Genomic DNA, 17,562 nt, shown 5'->3' on the forward strand with positions numbered 1-17,562 from the left:
AGCTCACGGCTTCGCACCTTCCGGCGCTTCCCCCGCCTGCCAGGTATGCCCCGACGCCGCCGCTCTCCACCGCCCCGCCCCAAGCCCCGACCAGAAGACACGGCGGCACAACGACCACCGCAACTGCCCTATGACCCCACTCACCGCCCACATGAGAACCCACATGAGAACCAAGAAGACCCTACGACCCCACTGAACCGAGACCGCCGCCACTGACCAGAGAACTCATTGACCACCGACACTCACACGAGAAACAAGTACCCCAGCCCCTGCCGTTGGGTGTGTCCACGGGCCTCGACGCTGACTTCGAGAAACCGGTGGCTCCTCAGTCTTCGTGGACCTGGCTTCACCCGCTCATCATCTCTTTCATCGTGACGGCAAGCATGCCGTCATGCATCGGTCATGCAGTCCTTTCTTCATCGCTTGCCGTCACGTAACAATATGACGTAGGGAACACGTTTGTTCCAAGAACACTTTGACACAGGTGACGCCAGTGCTGAATGAAGCTCGGGCTTCGCTGCTTTAAGGGCGTAGGCGAGTTGGAACTGCTGTTTCTTTCTGTCCGCGCTAGCCTCTTCGTTCATTCCCTGCAGTGTGAAGACGCTTTTCCACTTCAGTCACCGGTGCTACTTGCGATCTAGAGTGATCCCTACCTTTTTTTTTTCTTCGGGTGATAGAAAAAGACGGCAATTGTGCATGCGTGCTTGCGCTGTAGTCAGATTGTGCCGAGATTTTACTTGTGTCGTTCAAGAAATCGGTGCAGTTTTGTGTCCGTCTCGGCCAACGGCTGCGTAATGTTCACCGTTTACACTCGCGGCAAGGATGCCGCCGCAATTCTGCGCCGCCATCTTGGAGCGCTTTGTTGCCGTCGGTCGCTGTCGGCGCAGGCACCATGGTGCTCTCATCGGATCGAGCCGTAAAATTTAGTCCGCCTTTTTTCGAGCACCGGTTTCTTTCATCTTTTGTTGCATTTTCTTGCGCAAACCTATGCATTTCCTGCATCCCATAATGGCCGCCGAACAATGTCTTGAGCACCGGGAAAACGGCTTCGTTCCCCCCCCCCCCCCCCCCCCCTCCCCGTTCTCCGCTTAGCATACACTGCTCGCGGAACGAGCTTGCTTCCACGACTATACGACACGATGGCGAGACGCTGAAGCGCGGCACAAGAAAGGCTATAAATGCGACAATTTCGACGGAAGAAGCGCAGGAGTCTGAGTAGCTCTAGCTGCTCCACCGACCGTCGTAGCGGTGTCTTTTTTTTCTTTTCTTTTTAAGGCAACATACACATCCGTTCCCCGTAAACCTTTCTCGGTTTTTCCCTTGGCGGCGTCTCTGCCTTTGCCGCTTACTTTTGCACACACACCGGCCCCCCTTTTTGTTCTTCCACAATGGCGGCGCATTTTTACGGCGCGGCGGTGCCGCGCGGCGTCGTGCTTGGGCGAATCTTTATTTATCTCTCGCTGTTTGCCCACAGGCCACTCACTTCCCCCGGCGCGCCGTGGCTTGTGTGCTAAAACGGACGGAATATGGCCGCCTTTTTCTCTTCCTTTGTCGGCGGTGTCATCGTCTGCTCTGCTGCTTCGCCGCCGTCGTCTGCTTCTTACTGCGTTTTTCGTCGTCTGCGCGCGCGTTAGTCCTAGCCCGTTTTTGCTTCGTTTTGTCGTTTCCCGGGGCGCATTTAACGTTAGCGCTAGGCAGGGAAAACGAGGGGGCGAGGCAAACGCGTAGAGATATATATACGCAGTGCTCGCGCCCTGTTCAGACAGAGAAGCCGCTTTTGTTTGTTCCGGAACAACGGGCTTATTTTTATATGTTTTAACCGTCTTCTCCGTTCCCTCCGGGCTTGGTTCTCTTTCCGTATGCGTCTCGCGCCGCCGCCTAGGCTACCTTCCCTTTCACGCGCTTCGCGGGCCTTTGTCGGCGCGGATCACTTTTTACCCCGATGGCATCTCTCTAGGACGGCACATATAGCCGACCCTCCTATCCGGTGTGGCTCTCGGAAATTCCTTTCGCGTCTCGCGCTCCCGTGTGCCGGCTCCGGGGATGCGAGCACTATCTCTTCGCGTACAAGTGCCCGTCCAGCTTTAAGTCCAGCGAGTAGCGGAATGAGGGTTAGCCCGCCGCCTTTTGTGTTCACTGGCAGCATCTCTTTGGAGCTCCGTTGGAGTAGAATGGAGCCCAGTGGGTTCTTTCGTACGGCCCCTTCTGGAAAGCATGAGGGATCATCATTCCTTTGACGGCGGCGGGGCTTTGGTCGCTGCCGCTTGCATGCGATGCGGTGCGCAGAGCAGCTCTCTCGCGCTGTCATTGAAACGTTTTGGCGGCGTCATGTGTGTGTGTAGTGTTTATGCATGCCGCCGCGGGGCGTTGAGAGCCGTCTGCATGTACTAATTAGCAATATATCAATCTACCTAGACGCAGACGACTTCGACTCGCTTGCAGACTAGGCGCCGTCTGCGGATGGCAATCTCGCAGGCTTTAATGGGAACGACGCGTGCGCCCCCTCTACGATGTGAAAGACTACGAAAAAGGCTAGCAGGATTTTCGCCCCGTTTCGGTGAAAAAAACCGACTGCGCTGACAGAAAGAACTTCGCGGGCGAATTTGCACGCCGTTTCGCGGCCGTTACGTCCTCCGACATTGCGATCACGTAATCGGTTCTCGTCGTGTCGCTTGCCGCCGTGCGAGGAGGAGAGGGAGGACCCGAGTCGCGTAGTGCTTTTTCCGCGAGACCCGATCCAGCCTATGGGAAGGAATCGATGCACGAGCAGTAAGCAGCTCCCCGGTGCTCTGATTCGCCCCACGTCTTTTTTACGGAGCGAATTGGATTATCGTGTCCTAGGGAAGACGGGGAACGTGACTCCCCCCTCCCCGAGGTTCTTTTGTGTCTCCTGCCCCGCGCACCCGTCGCAGGCGACAGTTTTCGGTCACTGCCGCTCCGGCGGGCTCGAAGTAATACTAATGGCATTTCCGATTCGGCGTGACAGAGAGAGGAACGTCGACTTCTCGGCTCTCCGGCTTCTGTCTTCTTGAAAAAAGGAGACGGTCCTTCCATTCTTCCTGTCCGGACGTTAGATTGAGAGCTCGAATCATTGGTGTGCGGGCAAGCTCCTTTTTCCGTCCGGCCTGACGTCTAGGAACTGTCGGGTCGCTTAAAGCGGTCCGACGTGGTGGCGGCGTTCCGACTGTTCGAGCGCGTCACTAATGGAATCGAAACACGAACCTAGCACGCACACAAAAGACGGGACGCGCGCGCCAGGATCGCCGCCTCTCGAGCGAGAAGAATGGACCAGCGCCGGAACCATTAGCATTAGCAGCGCACGAATTTCGGATGAACAGTGGTTGGGGTGGAGGGGGGCAGCCTGCAAGTGTGGCTCCGCTCCGCGGCGTCTTCTCTTTCTGTGGTGTAGTGCTTTAGCTGCTGCCGCCCCCCTCATTTCTCGTGCCTCCCGCTGCCGGTAGGCGGCGCCTCGCTCGCATCGCGCGCTCTTTCTCGCCCCCTTCCTCTTTGGTCCGTCCCAGACTTGGCGCCTCCGCTGACCCCTGGCGGCATAATTCGTTACGGCTCACGCTGCGGATCGCTGCTGCTGCTGTAGCCTGTCTTTTCGCCTTCCCCACTCGCTGTTCTTGATGCGGCGCGGCGGGGCATCGCGTGTTACCATCCCCCACCCCCGGCTTTGCTCTTTCTTTTGGCTGAGCACGGTCATCATCACGCCTTTTCTTTTTTATCTTTCCGGCTTGCTTGCTGGCCGCCGCTTGCCTGTTGCCGTTGTGCTGAGCGCTGTCCGCTGCATTCGTGTCCAGGGGGGAGCGTAGGGGGGGAGCAGAAGAGGGGGGGGGGGGGGTCGAAGCAGCATTCCCGTCGTGACGGATTCGGTGAAGGGAGCCGGTTTTGGCACCTTCCTCGCCCTCCTTCATTTCCCCCTTGCCCCCGAATTTCATTCTTGCGTGCGGTGTCTTTTTGCCTCCGAAGACCACGGAGACGGTGTGTGTGAGAGAGACGGAGAGGAAAGGAATCGAAGGAGCATCCGTCCGCGCGTGCATGCTCTGTTCGCGCCGAGGCTGTCATTGGCCGTGTCGCCTTGTCGGTGCTCGTGTCGCGGAAGAGAGTGGACATCTGTCCTGGCCGGACGTGTGAAGAGGACGTAGGCCAGGGAACTGTGGCCGAGTCGCGGTCAATGCCGAGTTCAACGGACGTAGGAGGAGGGGGGACTGCGGGAACTTGAAGTGCAAAGGAGTTGACAGCGTAAAATGAGCATAACACGTTTTTTTTTTTTTTTCTGTTTCGTTTACATCTAAACAGAGGCTCATATAACGCAGTTCTATCCCGAACTACGTTCGGCTGTTGAATTTCTTTGGAGGAGAAATTCTAGAGGCCCGTGTACTGTGCGATGTCAGTGCACGTTAAAGAACCCCAGGTGGTCGAAATTTTCGGAGCCCTCCACTACGGCGTCTCTCATAGCCTTAGTCGCTTTGGGACGTTAAACCCCTGTAAACCAAACCAAACCATATAACACAGTTCAAAACAGTAAATGGATGTATAGGTCCTCTAGCGCTGCAAAAGCAGATTCTGACCACCTTGCTTCAGCCAAACGTACTACAAAGGATCCCGGCCTTCTCCAAGGCTTCACAACGGGGATTCAAATGAACCATTACCAGCTTGTCCAGTTAGGCATTCAGTAAGGGTTCACCCGGCTTTGCCTTAACCACAGTAGATCAAAAGAGCCGCCAAATTTCGATAGTATGAATCCCAGGTGTACAGGTGGTGCGGTACACAGTTCACAACAAAAGGGTCATTCCGATGGAAATGGAATGCAAAAATGATCTTCCCCCGTGCAGTAGAAATAGTAAAGCAGGGGCTTATCAAATCAGCCACCGAGCAGTAGAAATCAGTCTAGAGGCCTCCACTGTGGCGTGCCTCGTAACACGCGGCATTGCTTCGGAGTGCAAGAATTTTCTAGCTGATCAATTCACAAGGAAACACGTTTAAAAAGAGTTTCCATGATGACTTGTTGCACCATCATCCACTACTTTGTAACAGGTGGGGTTGACTGCGAGGGTATTTTTCAGGTTCACATACTATAACACAGAACATTTGCTTTATATTCTGTTCTTTGTATTATATTGGTCATGTAAGCAGACCGCCGCGGTGGCTCAGTAGTTATGGCGCTCGGCTGCTGACCCGAAAGACGCGGGTTCGATCCCGGCCGTGGCGGTCGAATTTCGATGGAGGCAAAATTATAGAGGCCCGTGTACTGTGCGATTAAGGAACCCCAGGTGGTCGAAATTTCCGGAGCCCTCCACTACGGCGTCTTTCATAGCCTGAGTCGCTTTGGGACGTTAAACCTCATAAACCAAACCAAACCATCATTTAGGCAGTGTTACACAGCCGTGCGCCTTTCTGTTTGTGGGCAGATTGATCCTAACGCTTTTTCTTTCGTGACCACATGTTCAAGTAATTTTGCTGGGCAATACGCTGCATTTGAAATGATCTGCCTCTTCATACCCAACCCACACTTCATTAAGGAATGTCGAGACTTGTTTTCAGTTATTTCATCTGTGATGCCAATGCTTGTTGCTACTTTAATGATTCATTTAATGAAATTAAATTATCTCTACGAGAGTCGTGTCCAGAATGTTTGCTTTTGTTTGCGCTGTTTATGGATTTTGCTCCGCATTTTCATGAGTGACTCGAAATGAAGACAGGTGCTTCTAAAAATCCATTAAAACTGTCAACTCTGTAGTTCCAAAAGTTATTCTTTAATGAATGCTTTAGTTGCAGTATAGTGGTTTCTTTTTGCTTATGTGTTTCCATTCTCCGCAGTTTTTATAGTTTGCAGAATCATGGTTTCTCGTTGGACAAGGTCGTTCCTTAACTTCCATTCTTAGTACACTTAAAGGCGTCGTGGAGTGAAAGACATTTCTACAGGCGGGCACCATCGCCTGTGTCATGATCTTATCTCGTGCACAGATGGCCCATAGTGCTCGCACTCCCTTCTTCAGCTCTTGCCACATCATCTTAAGGTGTCGCCTGATCCCCAAGCTTTTGCAGATATGCCCCAGAATGTTGTTCCTCCTTCCTGTGTGCACTTTATCTTTCATGGCTGCCTCCTTTATCGGAGGCGAGAGATTATGCCTTGTGCGTAGGACGCCTTCAAGTGGTTGTTGCATTGTCTTAAGGTGTGTAGTGGGCATCTTTTGTTGGAGGACACAAGACCCGGAGACAGTCTTGTGTGTCCAATTCCTGCGCTCAGCGGCGTCTCCATTCCTTCTTTTTCCATTGTCCCTCCATTATCTTCACACCAGGTAAAGCACTTGGCGTACCTTACATTCAAGTGCCTTCTCCGTTCATTGTCTTAAGACGTTGAGGGCGGGGGTCCTTCTGCCGAAGTACGTCCAACTCCTTGTTATTATCACTGAACAACGGGCGCCCCTTGTTCTCGTGATCCTGTGCCTCCTTTGTTGCACTCGAGGCGACAATGGGAGCTGGCAGTGATAAAGACGACCAAAGAATGGTGAACGTGTTTGCGTCTTCACTGTCTTGAGAAGCAGCGTGGAGACCCTGCGACCGAGTTAGATTGCCCTCCAAGGAAGGCAATATTGCTTTAGGAAGAAAGAGGAGGACGCAGCACGTTGCACGTTGTCCACTTATTGTCTTCCATAACGCTCGGATGTTCTTGGAACTTGTCTTATGTTCCTGGAAAAGACGCACACCGATTGTTAGCACATTCGGCATTGAAGGAAGAAAGTTAACATGTAATGTTACCTGATAGTCACAGTCCTGGTGATTATTTGTTGTACAAACAAATTTCTTCTTGTATCCTTCATTTCATAGTATCCGACTATGACACAGGAAAAACATAAATATTTGCACTTAGTGATTGGGAAGTAGCTTCTTTGTCATTAATAGATGTAGTAGAAAGCTAACAAATAAGTGTGACATTGTGTGCAGTGCGCACGAAAAAAAAAATGTTCTCATATGCACGATCACATTTTTCTAAGCACCACTTTTACAGTCTTCACGGTTAGTGTAGACACATTTAGCATCCCGTGTACCGTGTTACCGGAGCACCGGGAGCCCGCCCACCGCCGCTGAGCACGCGCTGATTGGTCCCAGTGCTGCAGGCACGCGCGCAGCTACCGGGTGGCGCCATCTGGCGCCGTCATGGCGATTTGCGCATGCGTACTGGCTGCGCGCGTGCTCCTGACACTCCTGTACCGGTAACACGGTACACGTTATGCTGAAGGTGTCTAGTACTAGGTACGTCATATAGAAATAAGGCTTTAAAGGGTTCCTGCAAAGGGTGCTTGAGGTTGGCTATAATACGCTTGCATTATGTAGAGCATAGGCCACCCCCGCTGCGGTGGCTCAGTGGTTACGGCGCTCGGCTGCTGACGCGAAAGACGCGGGTTCGATCCCGGCCGCGGCGGCCGAATATCGATGAAGGCGAAATTCTAGAGGCCCGTGTACTGTGCGATGTCAGTGCACTTTAAAGAACCCCAGGTGTTCGAAATTTCCGGAGCCCTCCACTACGGCGTCCCTCATAGCCTGAGCCGCTTTGGGACGTCAAACCCCCATACAACCATAAAACCGTTCATGCCGCGTACAAGCCCCCAAAAGTGAGCCTGTCATTTACAATATATATTTTTTAAATTCGCCCTTCTAGGCCTTGGGACACCACCGGTACCGGGCTTTCGCCCGAATCCGCGGGCAACGCGTCATGCAGCGCTCGTTAAATCAGCAGCGGGGGGGCTATCATTGGTTCGCCGTTCCAACTCTTTCCCGTGGCTGCGGCCGGAAGCCCCCCCCGAGGAACTCCCGCGCGCGGCCGGCGGAGAGGCCGAGTGGGTGGGGCCGGCGAGGGAGCGCCGACATTTCAGTGTGCAAAAGGGATGAGAGGAGAGAGAAAGGCTCAAAAATGCAGAAATTCAAATTTCAGCTAGAGTTAACTCAGCTTCCACAAAAACACATGAAAAAATTCTTTCTGGAGGATATTTGTTATATATACAGCAACATAGAGCCCCTTCCAGAGCCCCTTTAAATGCCCTCAAAGAGAGCTGTCAGCCCCTTTTCGTATTTCTTGTGGTCTGTGTACAAAATGCACACTGCTGGCTGCTTGCATGAAAAGGAGGGACTTTATGTTAGAAAGTGCATTGTGGATTTGTGGATAAAGGTGCAACACACGGAATGTGAAGTTGTCCGAGCGTCAAGAACATTGCATTGCTCCATGCCAACTCCTCTGCAATGCTGATCATACTTAGAGGGAACACGAGGGAACTGATGTTCTGGCACTGATTGCAGTTCATGCTTGATTCAATTTCTGCAGACAAACCTTCCTTCAATAGATGTCTGCCGAACGGGTCGTATCAGCTCTCTCACCTTTTTCAATGCATTGAAATAAACGTGATTATGCTGATGAATACAAATTAAGCGTTCCCTCACAAGGACAAAGAAAGGGCAGCTTAGATGAATGGTGTTTGCGGCGGTTTCATTGTGCCTTGTCTCCATTGAGAATAAAAACGAAATGATTGAGTGGTAACTAACTAACTGTTGCCACTTGTGGTTAGTAGGGTTCTTCTTTGTATTAAAACGTCCCTCTCTTTTTTCCTGTTTCTGTCTCGCAGATGTCTGACAAGTTGCACAAGAAGTTGACGTCATACGTGGCTCTGCTGAACCGTAGCTCGGATGTGGTGGAGGAGCTGTACAGGTTTCGACAGCGGTTTGCACTGCCGGCAGTCAACCCCTGTTGTCTCATGGATCCCAGTGTGCTGATGTGAGTCCTTTTGGCTCGCAGGAATTTTTTTTTTTGTTTCGCTCACATCAGATATAAATTGACTGCATGCGAAAATGAACTGTAATGTGAAGTCTAAACATATTTCGGAATTTAGGTGCTGTTCCAAGCTCTAGTATGCAGCATTGTTTATTTATTTCTTTGTGAGACAGGAACAGAGCTGAGTGTTTTAAACCCTTTCATTTTTTTTTTTCCACGGCCATTGTCGAATGTGAATGTCAGCAGCAATGCTTGAACTCTTTGGTCTACAACTTCAATGTCAAACCTGATTTTAAGGCGGAAGCCTTTAATGTCTCATCGTTGTAAGCAGCAGTTGTCGACAGAAAATGTCACGCTTTTCAATTGGTGGAAACGGTCGTGACGTCACAGTGCGCGAATTTCAAACGGGGCCAATTGTACTTTGGCTAGTAACCATGCAACCAATTGAAGGGATCGTATAGTGATGCTCCAAGTAAGTGAGACTGAGCTTAGTTAATTGCGTAATTACCCAATTAGCCTAATTAGCTTTACTAGTCGGGCCATATAAATAAATAAAACCGATTAAGAAATTGGTCGAGCTCAGGAATCGAACCCCGGTCTTCGGCGTGAGAGACGAGCATGCTATCCACTCCGCCATGCCAGCTCGATGGTTTGGAATGAACAAAGGCGCGTCTAGTGAATATGGTGTCTTCACTCACTCTCATCCTCCTCCATTCCCTTCCTGTGAGGTTTAGGTGTCCACCAACAAATGAGAGACAGATACATTTCCTTTCCTCAAAAACCAATTTACCCACGAGCGAGGCGTAGAACCGAATGGGCGATGGCGTTCTATGGACTCCTTGGCAGCGTTGCAAGACGCTGTCGCGTTCCACTCTTAGTGGCGAAGTTTAACATCTTAACCACACATCAGTGCCCACACTTTAGGTCAAAAAAGTGCCCCCCTGAATTTTGTGAGACAGTTACTGCGTAATTCCCTTTCCTCAAATACAATTTTCATTTTCATTACGGCTCCTCTTTATCTATCTTCTTTCACTCCCACTTCCTCCCTTCCTCTACAGTGCAGTTCAGGTGTCCACCGAGATGACAGAGAATTACTGTGCCATTTCCTTTCCTCAAAAACCGTTGTGTTCAATGGGCAAGGCATCTGGGCAAGGCATCGCGCCGAACGGGTGGTGGTGTTCCAATGGGTGGTATGGACTCCCTGGCAGACTCCCTGGCAGCGCTACAACACGCTGTCGGGTTCCACTCCTAAAGGCGAAGCTTAAGCGTCATTAATTAGCAGTTAATTAGTATTCAGGCATTAATCAGTAATTAACCATTAATTAGTGATTTGTCATCACTTAGTAATTAGTACTCAATTATATGTGACGCCACCAGTGCCACAGAAACAGCGAAGGTGGTGCGGAAAACGCTTCCACCTCTACCCACTTTAGACAGTCAAAGTGCCCCCTGAATTTTTTGTAGTGTGCTGAGTGTAAGAAAGCATAAAAAATAAATTGTAGCAACAGCTGCAGTTTCTAGCTTGATGGTGCGGAAATGTTTACATCATATTGGGTCATTGTCATTAGCTGATGCTTGAAAATCGTAATTTGGCCTTTGCATTTCTAAGGGAGAGAATTGATATCTATGCATATAATTCAGTATGCCACGCCTGAACTTCCCAGCAGTTTTTTTTTTCTTTTTTTCTTGCGAGACTGACGTAATGATTTTTTACTTTCAGGATGGACAACCACTTTGGCACCGAGATCACCAACTCGACAACTTGTGACACCGCCCCACTGTCCCTCCCCAAAGGTGTTTTCAGCCCTGGCCCGAATCTCACTGATGGTAAGACCTTCCAGTTTCTTCTGTTGGCTAAGCTTCAGGCTCATAAAGCTAATATTAACATTTTATACTGGTGATGACTTAGCTGAATGAAAATGATCCGTGCTGGCTTCTTCGTTTCACCTGTATTAAGATTGATTAAAGTTGTGAAGGAAGCCGGTGCGATGGCTCAGTGATTATAGTGTTCGGCTGCTGGCCAGAAAAATGTGGGTTCGATCCTGTCCACAGCGGTCGCATTTCAGTGGAGGCGAAATGCCAGAGGCCCGTGTACTGTGTAATGTCAGGGCATGTTAAAGAACCCCAGGTGGTCAAAATTATCCAGAGCTCTCCTCTTCAGCATTCCTCGTAGCCTGATCCCCTTTGGCACTAAACCCCATACAACTGTTAAAGTTGTGATGCATTGCAGATACGACATTTTTTTATTATACATAACTCAAAGTGTCGCAGATTAGTTCCATGTATTGCGAATATAGTTAATTGAGAATAGTTGCCGTTGCACTACTGGCAAAACAAAACATGAGCTGAATTTTTCATCGCGCTTTATTTCTTTTTTTATCGTGGTAAATGTTTTCTGGGCAGTAGAAGTATATTACACACTAGTCTGAGCACTTTAGAGTGTATAACAATTTGCTTTCCGGTTATTTTTTTAACTGTGTTTTCTTACTACAAGAGTCTGATGTCATGAAGTTACATAATCTATAGCAGGATCCTTTCTAAACATAAGTAAAGCTTCCACTTTGATTTTGAGCATGGAAATTGCATCATGTTGCACCGTGTATCATTGCCAAATTCTATTGCTTTGAATTCTCTTCATACAGTGTTTGCTGTGCTTTTTTCAAGCACATATTGTGTTCCATGTTCCTGGAGGGCTTATTTCGTAGCCCTCACTTTCCGTCTCTATGTAAGGTTCTTCACTGGGGTTCTTCGGTGAAGTGTTGAGACTTATCCACATTATGAGCTTCACTGGTTTTTCATTTCTTTTTTTAATGCGTTGGCATTAGAACCCTCATTAGTGCAAAAAGTGTCCAGCGTTGGCTGTGAAGCCTCGGGGAACTGAAGGCTGAGTGGAGAGAAGATGGTTCAGTGGAAGGAGACGGGTGGCTACAGGGTTAACCACGGTTGCCAATCAGAGTTGAGGAGGGGGGAGAGTGGTGAGGGGGTATGGCATGCCACCTGGTGATTGATGGACTGCATCACACCACCTGCACGAATCGATCGTCAGTTCTTTTTTTTTTTTTTTATGATGCTTCTGTGGTATGTATCAGTGCCGTCTCCTTACTTCTCTTGAACATGAATTTACAAAAATGAAGGCAGGTAAGAACTTAGAAGCCGCTCAGTAAGCAAAGCAAGTAAAGCAAGTAAGCCGGTATTGGTGGTGGTGTCATCTTCGTGAAACGTTTGATGAAATTGGTATATTTGATCAGATCAGTATTATGCGTGGAACCTGCTCTTTTGGTTAAGTTTTTGTCTCCGTTACTTACCGTGCAGTGTTCCGCAAGAACCTGGAGTCACGTCCCTCGATCAAGTGGCAGTACTTTGTGTCGGCCGCTGGCATCCACACGGAGTACCCCGCCTACAGCACCGTGAGGAAGTGGTCGTGCAGGCACGTCGACGACCTCCGGCATAGGTCAGTTGGCACAAAGAGATCTTTCTCGATGCTTGTGTCTCAGTATAACGAGTGTTGCAAACCTTGAAAACTATTGCTGCAAAAGTTCGAGTGCTGCCAGGATTGTGGGAACAAAGCTCAAAATAAAATTGTGCGGCAGTTGCAAAGCTGGTGCGGCAACTCGCCTTTTTGGAGTATGCATGGCTCAAAAATAATTTAGCTGCCGTCACGTAACGTAATTACACGAGTGAAGTCTGAATAAGTGTAGTTCTGATTATTTGAAACAGTCAATGGGAAGGTCTGCTCTTCTGGACAGTGTCAAAGTTGCAGCATGAATGGTTAAGAACGGTGTAAGTTTTTTCATAGACATGGAAATGGAATTCTTGCTTGAGAGAAATGGTGGCTCTGATACCGATGTGTATTCGTTGTTGGATTGTGTGGCCTCTTCATGTGATGATGATGATGTAGGCATTGTAGATTCAACACCAAACAAGCCTGTGTTCACTCAGACACCGCACTATGGTTCAAGGTAACCAAATTGGATTAACCCCTCATGTAAAGCCCTCACTCAAGGGCCCTTGAGGTATCTGTAATTTTAAAAAAATACTAATAAAGTGTTACGATCAGGAGAGTGTGGTTTCAGTACAAGATGTGGATTTCCTTTGACTTATGTAATAAGCTGTTAAGTTAATTAAAGCCCAGTATGTCAATGAAGTTTTTAGAGAGGTTGTGCAGTAGAGTTAGGCAGACATTGTTACTTCTCTGTGGTGAATCAGGCAGGCAGTGGAGGGAGGGGATATATTCATAACCTTCTTCCACCTGTTCACTCTGCCCAGGGACATCTACCTGGCGACGGTTCAGCCGTACACAAAGCACGTGGTCATTGTGATCGACCACGGCAACTCTCTCAGCCCCAAGCAACTTGTGACGGCCAAGGCTGTGGCGAAGTATGTCCTGTCGACACTATCCCACCATGACAGGGTGAGTTGCAGTGGTCCCACTTGATATGTTCGGTAGTGAGAGGCCCCTACCGTCACTACGGAATCAATTTCCAATCAATTTTCAGTTGATTTCCCTCTGTTGCTAGTGCAGTAGTACTTATTTTCCTGCGAAGCAGCCATATTGAAGGATTACAGAAGGATCATCCTCTATGGTGGATTTCACACAAAATTGCTTGTGTGTGTGTGTGTGTGTGTGTGTGCGTGCGCGCGCGTGCGTGTGCGTGCATGCGCTCGCTCGCTCGCCTGTATGTCATGAATATACTCATTAAACAGCTACAACTACCTTATGTGATTGGTTGATACAAGTACAGGAGCCTGCCGAGTTTCCTGTAGATTTCTGATGAGTGAACTTTGTTTTGCTGTAACTGCTTTATAGAAGTTCTTTAATTAAAGGAGGAAGTTTTACTGAATATGCACATAATTTGAATTACCCTCTGCTTTTCCTTTTTTTGTTCTCTTTCTCTCCTAGGTTGGCCTCATTGGCTTGTCGGGCAAGCCGAAGTTTCCCCAGAGCGACAAGTGCCTCTCGAAGGAGATGGCGTATGCCACTTATGAGACCAAGTACCACTTTGGACGCTTCATAGACTCCCTCCAGAAGGCACCCAGTAGGTGTTAATTCCATGCTTGAAGAAGCTGTGACATAACTGCAGTGACCCGTGAACATCTCTTCCTAGGTCTCACTAGGTTCAGCTATTGAAATTCCGCACAGCTCCTAACTGTAGCGCTAAGTTACTTTCTCTAGCATCTTGAAATATCAGTAGTTATGGCAGCACATCATGTCAGTTGCATCTTTGCTAATGCCAAGGAATGCAGATGTACTTTCCATTGAGTGTGCTGTTGTCTGAAATTTAACGTTTAGCCTGGCAATGCTGTCAGTGTGTCTGTGTTCTGCTGTGTAGTATGTCTAGAACATTCGTGTGAACAGTGTGAAGCTAGTTGTGTTTTGAGTGTTGTCTAGTGCCTTGCGCTGTGGACAACGTCCTGATTTTCCCATGCACTCGTTACTTTGCAGATTCCACAAACCACCGAGTTGGGTTCAGCAAGGCGTTCGAAATGATTCAGAAGAGCCTCCGACCATCCAAGAACAATTCCAAGCAAGGTTAGTAGATTTCTTCCTTGCTGTCCAGGCTGTTCACCGGTCACTCAACCTTGAAGTCTACATGGTAGAATGTGGTCGGTTGATACCTGTGCCCTAGCCTACCTGTGCCCTAGCCTACTTACGAAACTTGGCAACAAGCTATCTGCTCATCATCATCGTCGTCATTATAATCATCATCAGCCTGACTATGCCCACTGCAGGGCAAAGGCCTCTCCCATGTCTCTCCAACTAGCTATCAGCTATCTAACCACTGAATGCAGCTTTAGTTAAACTTCGCCCCACAGTTTAGTTGTCAGTCTTGAAAAAAAAATTGTATTACTGCTTTGCTCTGACGCAACACTTGCATCATGCAGCTGAGGCACTGATTGTCTACGTGAGCCGGGGTCTGCTCTCGTCAATTGCGGATGCACGCCCTGTACTGGAGACGATTGCAAGTGGCCATCGGACCAGCGGCCACCGCGTCGTCATCAACACGTATGCAGTGATCGACGGTGAGTGCGGGTTTTATTCTGCGACTGGTCAACGAAGCTTTGCCTGTTGATATAAATACCTACGTGCACTTTCATCAAAATGAGATGTTTTTCTGCCTGCTGTAATCTGTTTTTAATTTGTATATACCATATATCCAGGTACATTGTGGTAAGTAACAAACCAAAGTCAGACTGAATCGAACTCCTGCTGTGAGATCAGAAACTCTGGTGGTTTTTGTTTTAATAACACGTTGTGCATTACACACTTTTCAGACTGTTGTTAGGATTAGTAGTTGTAGACTATGCTGAAATTGCAGCTTTGATGCTGAAATCGAAACTTCCAAGAAAACGGCTAGGCAAGATGTGGCAGTGAAGCAATTAGTCTGGTCTTTGCGAGATTAAATCATTCCATTCGAAGGTTACATTTTAAAGTAGTTTGATTTTTTCCTCTTTTACACATTGATTTTCTTTTCAAACATATTTAATGTGCACGCAAGAGATGATGCACTTTGCCAGGTCATTTTTCACCTCATCTTAGTCTCACAGTTTTATAAGGCACACTGACAAAAAAATTTGCAGAAAAAAACCGTGACTTATACTCTGGAAAGTGTGATACCTTTTTGTCAGCTCTTGTGCTTGATTGAGCGTCTTGCTGTGTGCAGATGGCAAGCCCATCATGTACGAGACATCATTTCTGAGGGACATTGCGGAGCTGAACTTTGTCAAGTACAATGTGCCTGGAGTCCCTTCTCCGGAGCTGAGGGTAAGAGTTCTGTTCTGAAAATACTGGTTTCCTGGTGTGCCAGTCATCTGCATTCTGTCTTGCAACCTGTGTCATTCTTATATAAACCCTGACACATTTTACAGGCCTTCTGAAAGCAGCTTGTAAGTGTTGGCATTTCTTTCTTCTTGCGCACTTGTAATGCTAGTTTTTTTTTTATCCATCACTCGTGAGCTATCCTTGACAGACATGCTAAGTCAAACGTTAGTGCCAGTTTCCTTTATGCTGATAGATCAATAATGGATTTGCATGCTTTGCATATTTTGAAAAACAGTTAGAGGGTGGAGACGAGCCACACTGTGGCGTGAGCTCATCGACAAAAGACAGGGAACTGAGAATGCCTGGACAGTGCGTCTCAATTAACAGTTTATAAAAGCAACTTAGTAAGTTTTGATGGTGTTGTAGGTGTGAATAAGTGCATAATTTGTGAAATGTGCTGTGTTCCTTTCAACAGTGAAATGGGGAATACTGATGGGCATGCCCACGGTCATTATATAATTGCGTTGTTGTATACTGTGCCTTGTCAGCTGCCAAAGTTGAGATCCCATTGAGCATGAAATAAAGCAATCCAAGCTAATCCTGTACTTTGTAAGAATTTTGTTGTGGCAGAGTATTTTGGTATCATATGTTAAAAAGAGAGGGACTGCAGCTCATTGATTGTTGATGCTCTGTGGTGTGAAATTGGGCTGCTCAAAAGAATTTATGTGGCCCAGACCACCTCCATTGAATATTCTAAGGCCAGTTATTAGTTACTGGATGGAACCAAGTTGTTTCTCACATGGTTCGATCAACTCTGTCTCCCTTTTGCTGATCTCAGGGTGCCATGGTCGCGGTCAACTCTACCGAGAACCTGAGTTTCACCATGGGCCAGTTCTACTCTGCACTGAGTTTCCACCGGCACCCAACGTCCCTCCACTTCTCCCTGCCTTGGTGGGATAACGTCAGCAAGGGTGAGATTTCGTTTTTTTTTTCTTTGTGCCTTTGGGCATGTGTTGAGATTTTTGCTAAACTTGACTTTTAGTTCCTTCACAAATAGCTAGAGCCCCACTCGTGACATCATTAGGTCTGTCTTTGGTAAAATTCTGGCCTCACTCTGACTCTTCTAAACCTCTTCTTTCTGCATTCTTGCTGCATTCAGGTGAATGCTATCTCCAGTGATTTTAGAATAACTTTTAGCTTGTCCTTTGGATATGATTATCTTCAGATGACAGTTCCCAATCAAAGCAAGTGTCAATCTCTAAATGTGATTGCTTTTTGAATCTTGCAAAGCAGTAGCTGTGCTTCAAGTCAGCTTCTGTCATAGCCTAGCTCAGTGTTATGAATGCGCCTAGCTCTTGGTGGCTATTTCTCATCACTCCTTATTGTCTGAATTTTTCACAGATCTGGTGATCAGCATCAGCAAGGCGGTAGTTCACCACGGCGTCCTCTTGGGTGTTGCTGGCATCGACATCTCGGTGTCGGACATGGCTGAAGACATTGTCTACTTCTCTAGGTCTCCCGACACCTACAGCTTTCTTGTGGAGAAATCGGGTGAGTAGAAATGGGCCAGTACACAGCTGAGCTGTCCAGGTGAACTTGTCGCGATATCACGAGGCATTCAAATTTCCATTACTTGTGCCCAGCTGGCTTGGAAACTGTTGTTGATGCTCCATATTTGTGCAGCTCAGCCATGCCAATCAGACCACACAGTCACAGAAGTTCTGCATCTACAGTTTAGCTTCTTGCCGTTTGTCAGAGACAGAGGGGAGTCGGCCAGTAGTTTGAGTCATGTGCAGTTAGGGCGAGGCCACTTATTGGTGCAAGACTGCCATCTTGGGGGAAGTAGGAAAGAAAAAAAAAAAAAGCCGTGATACGGTTGAAGCAGTCTCTAGAGAAAATGATGATGTGTCCAAATGGCATGTAAGCGATTCCAGCTTTGTTGTGTTTGGTTGAGAGGTGCCATTGTTCCAAACAATTTTCCTTCATTGATACCTCTTGCCAGATTTGTGAAGCAGATATTAAGGCATGTTCA

At 48.1% G+C, this 17,562-nt stretch overlaps 1 protein-coding gene across 1 annotated transcript in view; it reads left to right on the plus strand.

Annotated features, from left to right (window-relative positions):
• Positions 1-17,562, plus strand: part of LOC149365684 (VWFA and cache domain-containing protein 1) — a 70,894-nt gene that overhangs the window by 32,712 nt on the left and 20,620 nt on the right. Inside the window, exons 3-12 of the mRNA XM_089545226.1 lie at positions 8,625-8,773; positions 10,491-10,597; positions 12,083-12,221; positions 13,037-13,181; positions 13,671-13,806; positions 14,214-14,300; positions 14,654-14,791; positions 15,433-15,533; positions 16,369-16,501; positions 16,932-17,081. Coding sequence (XP_089401352.1) covers positions 8,625-8,773; positions 10,491-10,597; positions 12,083-12,221; positions 13,037-13,181; positions 13,671-13,806; positions 14,214-14,300; positions 14,654-14,791; positions 15,433-15,533; positions 16,369-16,501; positions 16,932-17,081 — 1,285 coding nt within the window. The remainder of the gene's footprint in view (positions 1-8,624; positions 8,774-10,490; positions 10,598-12,082; positions 12,222-13,036; positions 13,182-13,670; positions 13,807-14,213; positions 14,301-14,653; positions 14,792-15,432; positions 15,534-16,368; positions 16,502-16,931; positions 17,082-17,562) is intronic.

Source organism: Amblyomma mixtum, chromosome 1, assembly GCF_055824585.1.
Source record: "Amblyomma mixtum isolate Tamu chromosome 1, ASM5582458v1, whole genome shotgun sequence".
NCBI lineage: Eukaryota > Metazoa > Arthropoda > Arachnida > Ixodida > Ixodidae > Amblyomma > Amblyomma mixtum.